We start from the raw sequence: 14,815 nt of genomic DNA, 5'->3' as shown, positions 1-14,815 counted from the left end.
TGCAGCGTCCCCTGGAGGCCCCCATGGTATCCAGCAGGGCTGTGATGAAAAACTCTACTGTCCATGATGCCCTGCTGGAACTCGGGGCACCTCTGTGTTGCAGGCAGGGCTCCACCTGGCGGCCTGGGGGTACTGGCTGGGATAAAAGGCCGGCCATGTCCCACAGAGTATTTGTTGGTGAGATAAAGAACAAAAATCCAAAAAGAAGAGAAGAAGAGGTGAAGAATCCATAAAAATAATACATAACAATCAAGCAAAACAAAATAGTTGTATCCAACAAATAGGACAAATTTGATAAATTATTGAAAACATTCATGCAGAGTAGTTACAGGCAATGGCTCATAAAATGTACACAGTCCAAAGCTGTCAAAAAAAAAAAAATAGTTGAAAGAAAATGGTTGAACAGTTGGTCTAAGAGCTCTCACCCCCGTGATGAAGCTCTCCCTAAATCTAGGAGACACCCTGGCTTAAAAAGACTGAAAAAATACATTTAAGGCAGGCAACAGCATGGGGGGCAAAAAAGAAACTTTGCAATATGCACAATAGTGACACCTATCCTCCTCACTGACCTTTTGAACTAATGGCACGGAGGCCTTTTAAACATTTCATACCTACTCGCTCATACCATTCTGATGGGGGGGTCTATCCCATTATCCTCAACGTGTTCCTACACATAAATTATCTTCCCTACATTTCACACATCCCCAGGGATAATTTCTAAACTCTTACAAAAGAACAAAACATAAACTCCACAAGCAAGTAAGGTAAAAGTACCACCATCCATGCACTGCGACTGCTTTCCCGTTTTGTCACTCTCGGCTGTTGCAAATCAGCTGCTTTCCAGCTTTTAGCAGCATAAAGGGCGTTTGCAGCCACGTGTGTGCAGAATGAAAACTGTCCGTCAACTGACCACTAATGCGGCTAGTCCTCTAAAGAAGAAGGCATTATATAAAATCTAAGAATCTGATTGTTGCTGAAAGGATGCCCGAACATTAAGCGTCTTGGGGGTATTCATTTAACATTCAGCACTGTACCTGTCGACTCTAGATTATATTTCACTAAACACCGGTGGCTACTGGTTCTTCCAGCCTCACTCTAGCTGGCAAAGGACCCGGTGACAGTTCTACTACTGTCACACTGAGAATCACCGGGAGCTGTATGATTTCTCCGTCACTGGGTCCAAATGAGCAATGACTTCCGATGTAGTCAGGGTTTACAGTATATGTCGGCGTCCCGAAATGGGCAGGGCTTCAGAGTGGTGCCGTAAATTGGTCACAGTTCTTCTGAGCGAGCAAGCCTCAGAACTGTGGGTGAAGAGGGAGATGTAGTTAGTGACGGCACCATCTCTCTCTGAGAGCCACTGAGAGGTCTGTTAAACACATGTGCGTGACACAAGTAATACTTTTTCTCCAGCACTCTTTCTTTATGCTTCAATCAGACTTGTTTCTGTCCTAAAAATGCAAGAAAAAAAATCACTATTTTTTCATGTGGCTTTGAATCTACACTGTGTCATTTCAAGCCTCAAATCAGATTCATGGTGAGCTTTTTGCAGAGTAGTAGCAGCCTTCTTCTTTCTTTCTTTCCATAAACCAAAATTTATTACAAGCTTGGGACATAGTTGCCTTTTTGGGTTCTGAGTGGCCTAGCTTGATTGTCTTCATTTTGCATTATCATCCATTATAAAAAGATGACCTGATCTAGGCAAGGACTTAATGGTCCTGAGAACCATCCACCTTTTAAATTATCTTTATTGCATCCTATAAGATATTTAAGATCTTTGGCATCCTTGTATATTCATTTCATTATCTGTTCTTTTCCGCAACTTTTTCCAAGAGATCTTTTGAAAGCTATGTTGTAGTCTATTATTGTCTAGAACAGCCAATTTAATTCTTAACAAATTATTCACTGTAATTGAACTACTTATATTCAGAAATTAATGTGCTGTGTAGTTTGGAAAGCCATTGTTAAAGCATGTATTATCAGTCCAGTTTTGTCCAGTTCAGGGTTGTGAAGTCCTCCCCGGCAGTGCTGGGCAGAAGATAGGACAAGGATGCCAATTCAACAAAGTGCCCATTTATGTACACGCTGTCACAGGGCCAATGGGAATCGCCAGTTAGCTTAACCGCTATATCTTATATACAAGTATACACTCATCTGTCTATCTGTCTAGTTATTCGTATGTCGTGGTTTCAAGTTGTTTTGGCAAAAAAACAGTAAGCAGAGAAGGTATGAATTCTGTGCCGTCTTATTATGTAGACACAATCATACACAGTGTCTAATCAAAGACAGAATAGAATTCTAAACATGGTCCTGGATGAAGAGAAGACATTTCTTTTTTTAATGGCATTGCCAAATACTAGACAGGCTAACAGATCTTTACAACCAAGAGTGGCAGAAGCACACAGTTAATGAAGTAAAGTTTGAAGCATTTTCATTAAATTACTGCCAAGTTAGGGTTCTAAAGAATTATTGTTTAGACTTCTGGATCAGCCTCTTACTACAGCTTGATGTAGCAAGCAAACCTTGTGGCCTTACAGACCTTGGACCAGGTCAGTACCAGCTGGTGTGTTTAAGTGTGACAGCTTTTTAACCTCTGACTCAGAAGCAAGCAGTAAAGCTGTTAGGGAGCTCTGGAAATGATTGGTTCATGCAAGTGTGTGTGTGTCTGTGTGTAAATTAGTGTGGCCTTGCTCCCTCTCTGTACAACCCTGAAGTGGAAAAAAATTGGCTCAGAAAATGGATGCATGGATAGTTGACATGCCAGACATTCCTAGATGATAGCATGCCAGGTGGTGCAACAGCCTGCCAAGGTGGACAATGGTGAAGCTACTGTCTCCCCTTGCACCAATATTCAGTAACATTTAAAGTGTGTTAAATGCATTTTCTACATCTGTGTAAATGTGCAGTTACTAAGCATGCAGGATGTTTTATTCCCATGGTGTATCTGCAATGTGTTTTTAATAATATTATACAGTTCAAGTGTTAAATTTTATCATCTATTGAAATACTGTTAGAACAGTAAGATACCTTGGGATGGTGCTGGCTGTTAATGGTATACAAAATCAAGACTGAATGTATTTGATCTTCTTCTTCTTTCGGCTGCTCCTGTTAGGGGTCGCCACAGCGGATCATCTTCTTCCATATCTTTCTGCCCTCTGCATCTTGTTCTGTTACACCCATCACCTGTATGTCTTCTCTCACCACATCCATAAACCTTCTCTTAGGCCTTCCTCTTTTTCTCTTGCCTGGCAGCTCTATCTTTAGCATCCTTCTCCCAATATACTCACCATCTCTCCTCTGCACATGTCCAAACCAACGCAATCTTGCCTCTCTGACTTTGTCTCCCAACCGTCCAACTTGAGCTGACCCTCTAATGTACTAATTTCTAATCTTATCCATCCTCGTCACACCCATCTTAGCATCTTTAACTCTGCCACCTCCAGCTCTGTCTCCTGCTTTCTGGTCAGTGCCACCGTCTCCAACCCATATAATATAGCTGGTCTCACTACCATCCTGTAGCCCTTCCCTTTCACTCTTGCTGATACCCGTCTGTCACACATTACTCCTGACACTCTTCTCCACCCATTCCACCCTGCCTGCACTCTCTTTTTCACCTCTCTTCCACAATCCCCATTACTCTGCCCTGTTTACTGAAAGTACTTGATGAATGTTGTTAAAAAAACGTTTAAAGGTTACAAAATTTACAAAGAGTTACACAATGTGAAGATTTCATTATCTTTTTCCTTTTCTAATCCTTACCAAATGCATTAGGAAATATTTATTAGCTTTCTCTGTTTCATTAAAGATGTTTTTTTGTATCAATCGATACATGTTTCTTTTTCAGCATGTTTGCTCATTTGCTTGCAGTTGTTTATTGAATTGTTTGTGTTTTCAGCTATCTAAAGCCACCAAGTAGTGTACTTTCTTGTGCAATCACAGCTTTTGATGGAACAGAGGATGTGCCACACGACGTTGACGGTAAGAGAGCTTGAATTTAGTAAAGGAATTAATATTAGATATGCATAATGCTGCCTAAGATCTTTTGTAAAATGCATATATAAAACAATACCAGAGTTTTTTTGTTCGGCAGTAAGAATGGGTGCGTATAATTATCTTTCCTTTTACTGTTTTTAACCACCAATAAAAAAAAAATGTTTTCCCACTATAGATTAATAATGTTTCCCTGGTAAGCCAGTCCAAATTAAATGAATTAAATCCAAAATCCTGCATTGGTTGTGTTCATACAGGGTGGGGCATAAAGATCTCCCACATTTCGACAGTGAACTGTGTGGGCTGTAGTGGGGGTAGAGAGGTGGGGTAGGTCTCATTTGGTAGGTTAGGCTCTACCGTTTTCAGTACCCATCATGAGTTGGACCGGTGAACATTGGGGCTTTATTGTTCAAGCGTATTTTGAGAACAACTGTTCTGTGATAGTGACGCAGAGAGCGTTCCGTACATGCTTTGCGTTTGGTCAAAATGCATCTGTACCAGATTGGGAAACAATTTTGCTGTGGATTTCTAACCGTCAGGCAACAGGGTCCACACTGAAAAGAAAATCATCTGGCACCCCTAGGACAGAACATGTGTGGTTTGAACAGGACAGGGCCACAGCTCACACAGTACAATGTTCACTCGGTGTGTTGAGGGAAATATTCCCTGGGTATTTGATCTCTTTAAGGGGAGACATAGGGTAGCTGGCACAGTCACCAGATTTAAGCCCATGTGACTTTTTCCTTTGGGGATACCTAAAAGAAAAGGTTTTCAAACATCGTCCTCGATCTCTTGAGGATTTGAAAGAAAGGATCAGACAGAAAGTCAACGCCATTCCACCTGAGATGACCCGGAGAGTGATGGAGAACTTCCAGGAACGTCTTCTGCAATGTATTGTCATTTGTCTGATATGATTTTTAAAACCCATTAAAACAAAACTGTTTTTTTATGTACTTTTCAGAAATATATACATTTTTTTACATGGCTTTGTTCATTTTTTATACCCCTTCAAAATGTGGGAGATCTTTATGCCCCCCCTGTATTTTATTATTTATACTGTATAATTAAACATCAGTATTAGGCAGAAAAATAGTCTCCAACATTAAATCAGGATACCTTTCTGCCTGGATTATTCAGTTATGTAGGTCAGAAGTAATGGCCTGAAAAAGATTTGTTATGCAGCTTAGAAAACAGCATTCCAATAACATAAATGGCTTATAATAATCTATTAATCGTCTTCTGTTCATTCAGTGTATTTCATTTGTTTACATTTTACACTGTCAGAATGGCAACAGTTATGACTCCACAATCATTTCATTGCAATATTTTCTCATATTGCAGTTTTTGTATTAAAGTGTGTGTGTATTAGAGTGTGGCAATTCTCCTACCTATAATAGATGTAAAATGTTGCATTAAAATATATTTTTGAAATATTGTACTCCTTGCATCGCTATTATGTTTGGTTATTGGTTTAAAGCTACAGAATAATAAGTCCCTATACACTGTATTGTAAATATAGTAGGCAACAGGCAATTTAACAGTCACCCGTAATGGGTGTTTGCAGCAGCTTTTAAAGGACTAAGTCATCTTTGTTTTATTATTGCTTTCTCATAAATTTTACTGCTGCCAAAAGCATCCTTGTTGAATAGAACCTTTAACATCTTCAAGTGTCTCCACAATTTCAAATGTATTACAGAATTGCCTTTTCCAGTTCAGGGTTGGTGCCCACCCCAGCAGTACTGGGTTTAAGGCAGGGAGCAGCCCTGAACAGGGGGCCAGTCCATTGCAATGCCCTCTCACACTATACCCACACTCACACTTGGCTAGTTTCAAATTGCTAGTTAACTTATCCTAACAGTGAGAATGTTGAGCTTAATGACTTGAAGTTTGCATAGTCAATGCAAGGCTTGTTTTTTATATTAATTGATGTTATATTAAGAGAACTGAGCTTAAGTATTTTAATACATTCTTGTTTATCATGGTAATGTATTGAATGTTGAATATACATGCAAGGAAGACTCTCATTGTACTCTGCATGTCACACCACTACTACTATTTTAATACTGTGTTATGTACTTTGCACTTATAATGAGTGTACATGTTTAGTAAAAATCACATTCCAATGCAGAATACTTTATCTTGTCTGACCTGACTAGACTTAACACTAGAATTATCAGAGCCTACGAAAAAACTCGTAGATCCGGCCCACCTTAAATCTGCTCGCATTTCTCCCTCAGCGTCTTTTGTCCTGTAAATGTGCCGATTAAGACAAGCAACAAGCAGCCTGCTATTCCATCCCCCCACCGACTAAGAATGAGCACAGACGTCTCCCAGCTCATGCCTTGATTGATTATCTGGGAGTGAAGTGCTGGAGTTTTAGAGTGGAATAGAGCGTTATTTGGAACACATGCATTTCATGTGTGTTCCGTTTCTACAATAATCTGTGTAAACACATCGTTAAAACAGAAATGTTTTTCATATTTTAGTAGTAAATGACAAAATGTTGGCATAAACTATAAAATGTATGAAGCCTGAAGTCCAAAGATCAAATTAAACACTTTCACAAAAGGTACATATTTGCTACAACCGCTTCAGTGGTGCAACAGTATCAGTTAAGTAATTCTCTCGTGAAAAGCGGACAGACATACAGATTGACAGACAGACATTGGAATATATATATATATATATATATATATATATATATATATATATATATATATATATATGTCTCCACTGTTTTCTCCCATATCTATACATTCCTTCATTCATTTTCAAAGCCCACCTACTCTGATACAAGGTCATGGGTAGTGGCATTATATTATTATTATTTTGTTATTTTATTATTTGTAAGAGCTGATTGTATTGTATAAAACAGTCTAATAATACAAGATATATCATCCAAACCTTATGCACACTGGCCTGCAAAAGTAAAACAGTACCTATTTTAGATAAGCATTCTTTAATTAATTTGCCTCAATAATCTTTGATAGTGATGTTGTCTCGTTCATCCAGCCTCCTAGGATTAGAGTCCTGCACCCACTAGCTGTCTGTGTGGAGTCTGCTTGTTCTCCCAGTGTCTGTGTGGGTTTCCCTCCTACATTGCCAAAGATGTGAAGGTTCCAGAAATTGTCAATTCCGAACTGGCCTTGTGTGAGAGGGCCATGTGATGGACTGACGTTCTGTCCAGGTCAGGTTCCTGTCTTGCATATAGTGATGCCCTCCCCATTTAAATTTGTGTCAGCATTTTTCAATAACAGTCTCTGTGGCATTGTCATGTGCTCAGGTGTCATGTGCAAAGATTTAATAGTCTCAGTGAAATTAAATTCAACGTGTATGTCTGTTGTGAATAATACTGCAGTTCATGTTTTATTTTTTTTTTCTAGCCTGGAAGGAGTTAACCAGTGGAGAATTTACAAAGCAAATGCTTCCTGGGTCTCATTTTTATCTAAAGGATCCACAGAATGAGGCTCATCTTGTGAAATACATCACTAAGTGTTTAGAAACCACAGAGATTGATTATATTTAACAAGACTTTACTACAAAAAAAAGAGTCATAGGAAGTTTTTGGTAATTACTCACATTTATAAAGATATAATATTGACAAAATTGTCTTCAGAACTTATCAAGGGGTAAATAATTAGTCCAGTTTGTTACAGTTCAACTTCATAAAATAAAAATCACAAATAAAAAAAAAAAACTCCAAACAGGGACATAAAAAGAATCTCAACTTGTCGTACCCCAAAAGAAATCCTGTAGATTTTAGAGATAAAAATGGAATTTACCGTATTTAATAGCCCAGTAGCACATCAGGCTAGCACAAGTTATTGTTTACAAAGGTACATGTTTTAATAATATGATTATGTAATTATACATATTTATACGTATATATATATATATATATATATATATATATATATATATATATATATATATATATATATATATATATATATTAGGAAAGCAGGTCTGCGATGAATGGACCCTTTGATGGAGTCCTGGAGTGCTGCATTGAGCACAGGCTGTGGTTGGTCGTCACAGACAAAGTGAAAAGCCTGCCATCTACAACGACAACCACAACGTTTATGTCTGTAGCACATCTTTAAACGAGCGATGTAGCTCAAAGTGCTTAACAAGATGGCAAAGAAATAAATGCAATGATAATGATGCATAATGCAGGTAGGGATAATAAATCTTGAAGAATAGTTTACAAAAAATAATGCACACTTGCATAAGATAGATATATAAGCAAGAGAGACAGAGACCTTAAATATAAAATTGTTTATTTTTTTAAGTGAAGATTCTGATGATAAGGTCAGTTGGCCAGGGTGGACAGAAAAAAATAAAAGAAACTCCAGGTAAGCTGGAGAAAAAAACAAAAGGGTAAGGGTTTCTGGTCAAAAGACCACCCAACTCCCACTGGGCATTCTGCCAAACTGAAATGTTCTTAAGTCGTTGTTTATGGTTTTTTTTTTTTTTTTTTGTCTTAAAGTATTTGATGCAGTTGGGGTCTCATGGCAGTTGGGGTGTCTGTTTTCATTCAAACATTGCAGCATCACAGGGGGCCACACAGGAGTTTAATCAGGTGGTGTTAGCGCAGGACGCCACCACAGAAGAACACAAGATTAATAAATAATTCTGTGCATATATAGTTTATTAAGGGTAGAACTAAAAAGTACTGTGGTGGGCTGGCACCCTGCCCAGGGGTTTGTTCCTGCCTTGCATCCTCTGTTGGCTGGGTTTGGCTCCAGCAGACCCCCGTGACCTGTGTTAGGATATAGCGGGTTGGAAGATGACTGACTGACTGACTAAAATGTAGCTATGGAAAAACGAATGAAAAAGTGAATTTTTCGGCTCGTTTTTCAAATGATCCACAGTGTTAGCCTGGCGTATCTCTAATGGTAACAGATTCCAGACTTTTGGTGCATGACAGCAGAAGGCTACCTCAGCACTTCTTTAATCCGCTAAATTCTCAACACAAAACAAGAAGGCCAAAAATGTTGTGCTACTTCTATGTGAAATAACTAGACCCAAATATCCTCTGACATTGCCTCTTTTACTTGCTTTATGTATTTGTCTCATTTTCATTATGTTTACAATTTAATTTTATAAACAGTTATTTAATGTGAGCATTCTAAGTTTCTATGTTGCTTCACACTGAGCTTTATTTAATTTTTGAACGGATATCAGGTAAAATAAATAATAGGAGTGACATATCTCTAGTAGGACAAATGTGACTCAGTATCGCTACAAAACACTGGCTTTTAAAAAAGGTATGTGTGTGTGTATATATATATATATATATATATATATATATACTAGTCATTTAGCCCATTACAATAACGGGCGCTAGAACAGTAGTGCATAAACATTAGTAGGAACAGTCTATATTAAATGGCAAGGGACTTTGACCTCATTCTTTTTGTTAGTCGTATTTTTCTTTCTTTCAGCCTTTCTTTTGTTGATGTTTACTTGCTGAGCTGACCGTTCTTCGTGGGCTGCCGCCGTGTATTGTGTGTCTTTAATTTTCTGTGACAGTAATACTGTCTTGTACGGCTCTATTCAATAAGGGCATGCACAAAAAGGCGAGCTTCAAAAGGGCGACCTTTTAGTTCAAATGGCTCTGGAATATGTGAAGAGCAACAAAGGTGCAGATCTTTATTTACACGCGTCTTTATTCGCTGCGCCCAATTGAGGTCGCCCTTTTGAGGCTCGCCTTTTTGTGTGCGCCCTTATTGAAGGATACCGTCTTGTACGTCCGCTGGCTTGTACGTCCGTAATATACCTTTAATTTTCTCTGGCGGTAATACAGGCGTGCGCATCGGTAATATGCCTTTAATCTCCTCTGACAGTAATACTGGCTTATATGTGGCTGTAATATGCGTCACTGTATTGTGTACCTTTAATTTCCTCTTGCAGTAATACTGGTTTGTATTTCCGTAAAACGCCTCTAACTTTCTCTGACAGTAATATCGCGCATCGTACCATGCCCCGCGCATGCGCACTTCACCAGAAGACACCCACAAATGGACACCTGGACGCACACAGGGATTTTATATATATAGATATTTTATATATATATATATATATATACATACATATACACACAAGGGGCATTTAATTATAAACAGGAATTTTCATGCTCTGTTCTTATACAGAGTGCACGGTAGACCTGACTTCATGGACAAACACATACATCTTTGAAGTTGTCGTTAGTAGTGCTAGCTGCTCTTTCCCCCCTTCCTGTCAGTTATAATCAACATTTCGGAGCAGGAGGTACACAGTAGTGTTGCACATTAGATTATTATTAAACTTTTGACAAATGAAGGAGTCATTCCATCTCAGATTTATTCCAGACTTAAAAATCAGTTTGGGATGAGTGTCTCTCTCTCAGTCTAGAGTGTATGATTTCTGCAAATCGTTCAGAGAGAGACTATCATCTCTTTGGTCCACTTAAGGAATTTTTAGGAGGGAAGAAATTCAAGTCGAATGAGGAGGTTATTGATGCTGTGCAGGAATGGGTCAACATTCAGTCAAAAGACTTCAACTCTTCTGAGATTTAGGAGCTTCCTGAGCACTGGAACAAATAGATTGATGTGACAGGAGGCTACATAGAAAATTAGTGTATAAGTCATTTCATTGTATTCAATAAATAAAGCATAGCTCATAAAGTCCTGTTTATATTTGAACGCCCCTAGTATATTATATACTGTATATATATATAATATACACAGGTCCATAAATATTTGGACAGAGACAACTTTTTTCTAATTTTGGTTCTGTACATTACCACAATGAATTTTAAATGAAACAACACAGATACAGATGAAGTGCAGACTTTCAGGTTTAATTCAGTGGGGTGAACAAAACGATTGCATAAAAATGTGAGGCAACTAAAGCATTATTTTAACACAATCCCTTCATTTCAGGGGCTCAAAAGTAATTGGACAATTGACTCAAAGGCTATTTCATGGGCAGGTGTGGGCAAGTCCATCGTTATGTCATTATCAGTTAAGCAGATAAAAGGCCTGGAGTTGATTTGAGGTGTGGTGCTTGCATGTGGAAGATTTTGCTGTGAACAAACAACATGCGGTCAAAGGAGCTCTTCATGCAGGTGAAAGAAGCCATCCTTAAGCTGCGAAAAAAGAAAAAACCCATCCGAGAAATTGCTACAATATTACGAGTGGCAAAATCTACAGTTCGGTACATCCTGAGAAAAAAAGCAAGCACTGGTGAACTCAGCAACGCAAAAAGACCTGGACGTCCACGGAAGACAACAGTGGTGGATGATCACAGAATCATTTCCATGGTGAAGAGAAACCCCTTCACAACAGCCAACCAAGTGAACAACACTCTCCAGGGGGTAGGCGTATCGATATCCAAGTCTACCATAAAGAGAAGACTGCATGAAAGTAAATACAGAGGGTGCACTGCAAGGTGCAAGCCACTCATAAGCCTCAAGAATAGAAAGGATAGATTGAACTTTGCTAAAGAACATCTAAAAAAGCCAGCACAGTTCTGGAAAAACATTATTTGGACAGATGAAACCAAGATCAACCTCTACCAGAATGATGGCAAAAAAAAAGAATGGAGAAGGCGTGGAACAGCTGATTATCCAAAGCATACCACATCATCTGTAAAACACGGTGGAGGCAGTGTGATGGGACACAGGACAGAAGCAGCCAAATGAATTCTGAGGTGTTCAGAGACCTACAGTCTGCTCAAATCCAGCTAAATGCAGTCAAATTGATTGCATGATACAGATGAACAATGACCCAAAACATACAGCCAAAGCAACCCAGGAGTTTATTAAAGCAAAGAAATGGAAAATTCTTGAATGGCCAAGTCAGTCACCTGATCTTAGCCCAATTGAGCATGCATTTCACTTGTTGAAGACTAAACTTCAGACAGAAAGGCCCACAAACAAACAGCAACTGAAAGCCACTGCAGTAAAGGCCTGGTAGAGCATTAAAAAGGAGGAAACCCAGCATCTGGTGATGTCCATGAGTTCAAGACTTCAGGCTGTCATTGCCAGCAAAGGGTTTTCAACCAAGTATTAGAAATGAACATTTTATTTCCAGTTATTTAATTTATCCAATTACTTTTGAGCCCCTGAAATAAAGGGATTGTGTTAAAAAAATGCTTTAGTTGCCTCACATTTTTATGCAATCGTTTTGTTCACCCCACTGAATTAAAGCTGAAAGTCTGCACTTCATCTGTATCTGAGTTGTTTCATTTAAAATTCATTGTGGTAATGTACAGAACCAAAATTAGAAAAAAGTTGTCTCTGTCCAAATATTTATGGACCTAACTGTATATATATGTCTGTATGTATGCGTGTATTTTTTTTTCTTTTCTCTTCAGGCTGTGTCTGAGTTGTGCAGTGAAGAAGTTGTGAGTCTTTGTTAGTCAAATGTAGCAGTTTGTCACTTTTAGTCAAATCATGCAGGCTCATTATTGCTTTTGTCTCATGAACATTACATTTTAATCATCGAGAGTATAAAGAGTTGCTTATATTTGGTGGAGCCCGCTGCATATCACTTCTGCTGATTTCAAAGTAGCATTAGAAAGCTGGCCCTGGTGAATAGAATACCACGTGACGATAGCAGAACTAGCACCAGCAGTCATTTAAAGTCTGAGAAAGATGATGAGCCCATTCTCAAGTACTGTTAGAAGTGGCTCCTAACATTTGAATGTCTTTTAAAGGCGGCGTACTGCCAAGAGTTGGCTTCAATATCCACACCATTTCAGAAATGGAGCCTTATTCTTCATGAAGCCTTTCATCTAGCTGGAGAGACAATTTAGAACATCATTGGCAGTACCTAAAACAGTCGATTTTATGGAGCCAAAAATTAAATTCTTTGAACTCTAGGCAAAATAATGTGTTACAGCCTAGCTCTACAATGACTATTATAAACACCTTGTTATGCCTCGTTGACCAGTCACTTTACAGAAGACAAACTGGTGGCCTGTGCAGCAATAGCCAAGCGTGACTTCATGTTTGGAGCTGATGACCTCAAAATGCAGAGACTGTGCTGATAATACTTTTACAATCCAACAGAATAATGACATGAAGTCAGTTGCTGAAAAGGAAATTGTTTCAAGTTTTTTGATTATCAAAATGGACAGTTGGTTGATTTTTCAAAGGTGATGGATGTTGGAGGAACATTCCTGGCATCAACTGCAAATATGACCAAGGATGAAATCTAATGAACACTTGAAAAACAAACTACCTAATCGTTGATAAAATGCACACTTAATGTGTTAATGATGTTGTGTTTCATTCAAACTTCTCATTCTTTGATATTCGTGGTGGTGACTGAAATAGGAATGCGTAATCAGTCTCATGTACGGTACGTGTCTATGACTTGTATGATTGACTTTAATAAAAAATAAATAAATCACCACATGTGTTTCCATCTGTCTTAAAGTAAACTGCTCAAACATATTAGAGGAACACTTTGAAAACACATCAGATCTCAATGGGGAAAACAAATCTTGCTGGATATCTGTACTGATACGGACTGGGTAATGTGTTGGGAATGAAAGGATGCACATCATTTGATGGAAATGAAAATTATCAACCTACAGAGGGCTGAATTCAAAGACACCCCAAAATCAAAGTGAAAAAATGATATGGCAGGCTAGTCCATTCTGCCAAAATTTCATTGCAGCAAATCCAAATCATACTCAGTAGTTTGTATGGCCCCCACATGCTTATATGCATGCCTGACAATGTGTGGGGGGGGGGGCATGCTCCTAATGAGATGACGGATGGTGTCCTGGGGGATCTCCTCCCAGATCTGAACCAGGGCATCACTGAGCTCCTGGACAGCCTGAGGTGCAACCTGGCGGAGTCGGATGGACCGAAACATAATGTCCCAGAGGTGTTATAATGGATTTAGGTCAGGCGAGTGAGCGTGGGGGCCAATCAATGGTATCAATTCCTTCATCTTCCAGGAACTACCTGCACACTCTCACCACATGAGGCTGAGCATTAACGTGCACCAGGAGGAACCCAGGACCCATGGCACCAGCATAGGGTCTGACAATGGGTCCAAGGATTTCATCCCGATACCTAATGGCAGTCAAGGTGCCGTTGTCTAGCCTGTAGAGGTCTGTGTGTCCCTCCATGGATATGCCTCCCCAAACCCGGAGTGGTGGCTCTGAGGCTAAGGATCTGTACTGGTATCCAGAAGGTTGCCGGTTCGAATCCCTGTCACTGCCAAAAGAGAACCTACTCTGCTGGGCCCTTGAGCAAGACCCTTAACCTGTAATTGTTCCAGGGGCACTGTACAATGGCTGACCCTGCGCTCTGACCCCAAGAGGTATGTGAAAACTAATAAATTCCTAATACAAGAAATTGTATAAGGTGAAATAAAGAAAAAAAAAAAACCATCACTGACCCACCACCAAACCGGTCATGCTGAACGATGTTACAGGCAGCATAACATTCTCCACAGCTTCTCCAGACCCTTTCACATCTCTCACATGTGCTCAGGGTGAACCTGCTCTCATCTGTGAAGAGCACAGGGCACCAGTGGTGGACCTGCCAATTCTGAAATTCAATGGCAAATGCCAATTGAGCTCCATAGTGCAACGCAGTGAACACAGGGCCCACTAGAAGACGTCAGGCCCTCAGGCCACCCTCACGAAGTCTGTTTCTGATTGTTTGGTCAGAGACATTCACACCAGTGGCCTGCTGGAGGGCTATTTTGTAGGGCTCTGGCAGTGCTCATCCTATTCCTTCTTGCCCAAAGGAGCAGATACCAGTCCTGCTGATGGGTTAAGGACCTTCTATGGCCCTGTCCAGCCCTTGTAGGGTAAC

At 39.5% G+C, this 14,815-nt stretch overlaps 1 protein-coding gene across 3 annotated transcripts in view; it reads left to right on the top strand.

Annotated features, from left to right (window-relative positions):
• Nucleotides 1-12,209, top strand: part of olah (oleoyl-ACP hydrolase) — a 40,857-nt gene extending 28,648 nt beyond the window's left edge. For all 3 annotated transcript variants that reach the window (XM_028817125.2, XM_028817127.2, XM_028817126.2), the window contains exons 6-7: nucleotides 3,896-3,978; nucleotides 7,374-12,209. In XM_028817125.2, the coding sequence (XP_028672958.1) occupies nucleotides 3,896-3,978; nucleotides 7,374-7,516 (226 nt within the window). In that variant the 3' untranslated portion in view covers nucleotides 7,517-12,209. The remainder of the gene's footprint in view (nucleotides 1-3,895; nucleotides 3,979-7,373) is intronic.
• The last annotated feature ends 2,606 nt before the right edge of the window (nucleotides 12,210-14,815 follow it).

The sequence above is a fragment of the Erpetoichthys calabaricus genome, chromosome 13 (genome assembly GCF_900747795.2).
Source record: "Erpetoichthys calabaricus chromosome 13, fErpCal1.3, whole genome shotgun sequence".
Classification (NCBI taxonomy): Eukaryota; Metazoa; Chordata; class Cladistia; order Polypteriformes; family Polypteridae; genus Erpetoichthys; species Erpetoichthys calabaricus.
Note: the sequence above shows the minus strand (reverse complement) of the source record. Positions and strands in the feature narration are given on the sequence as shown.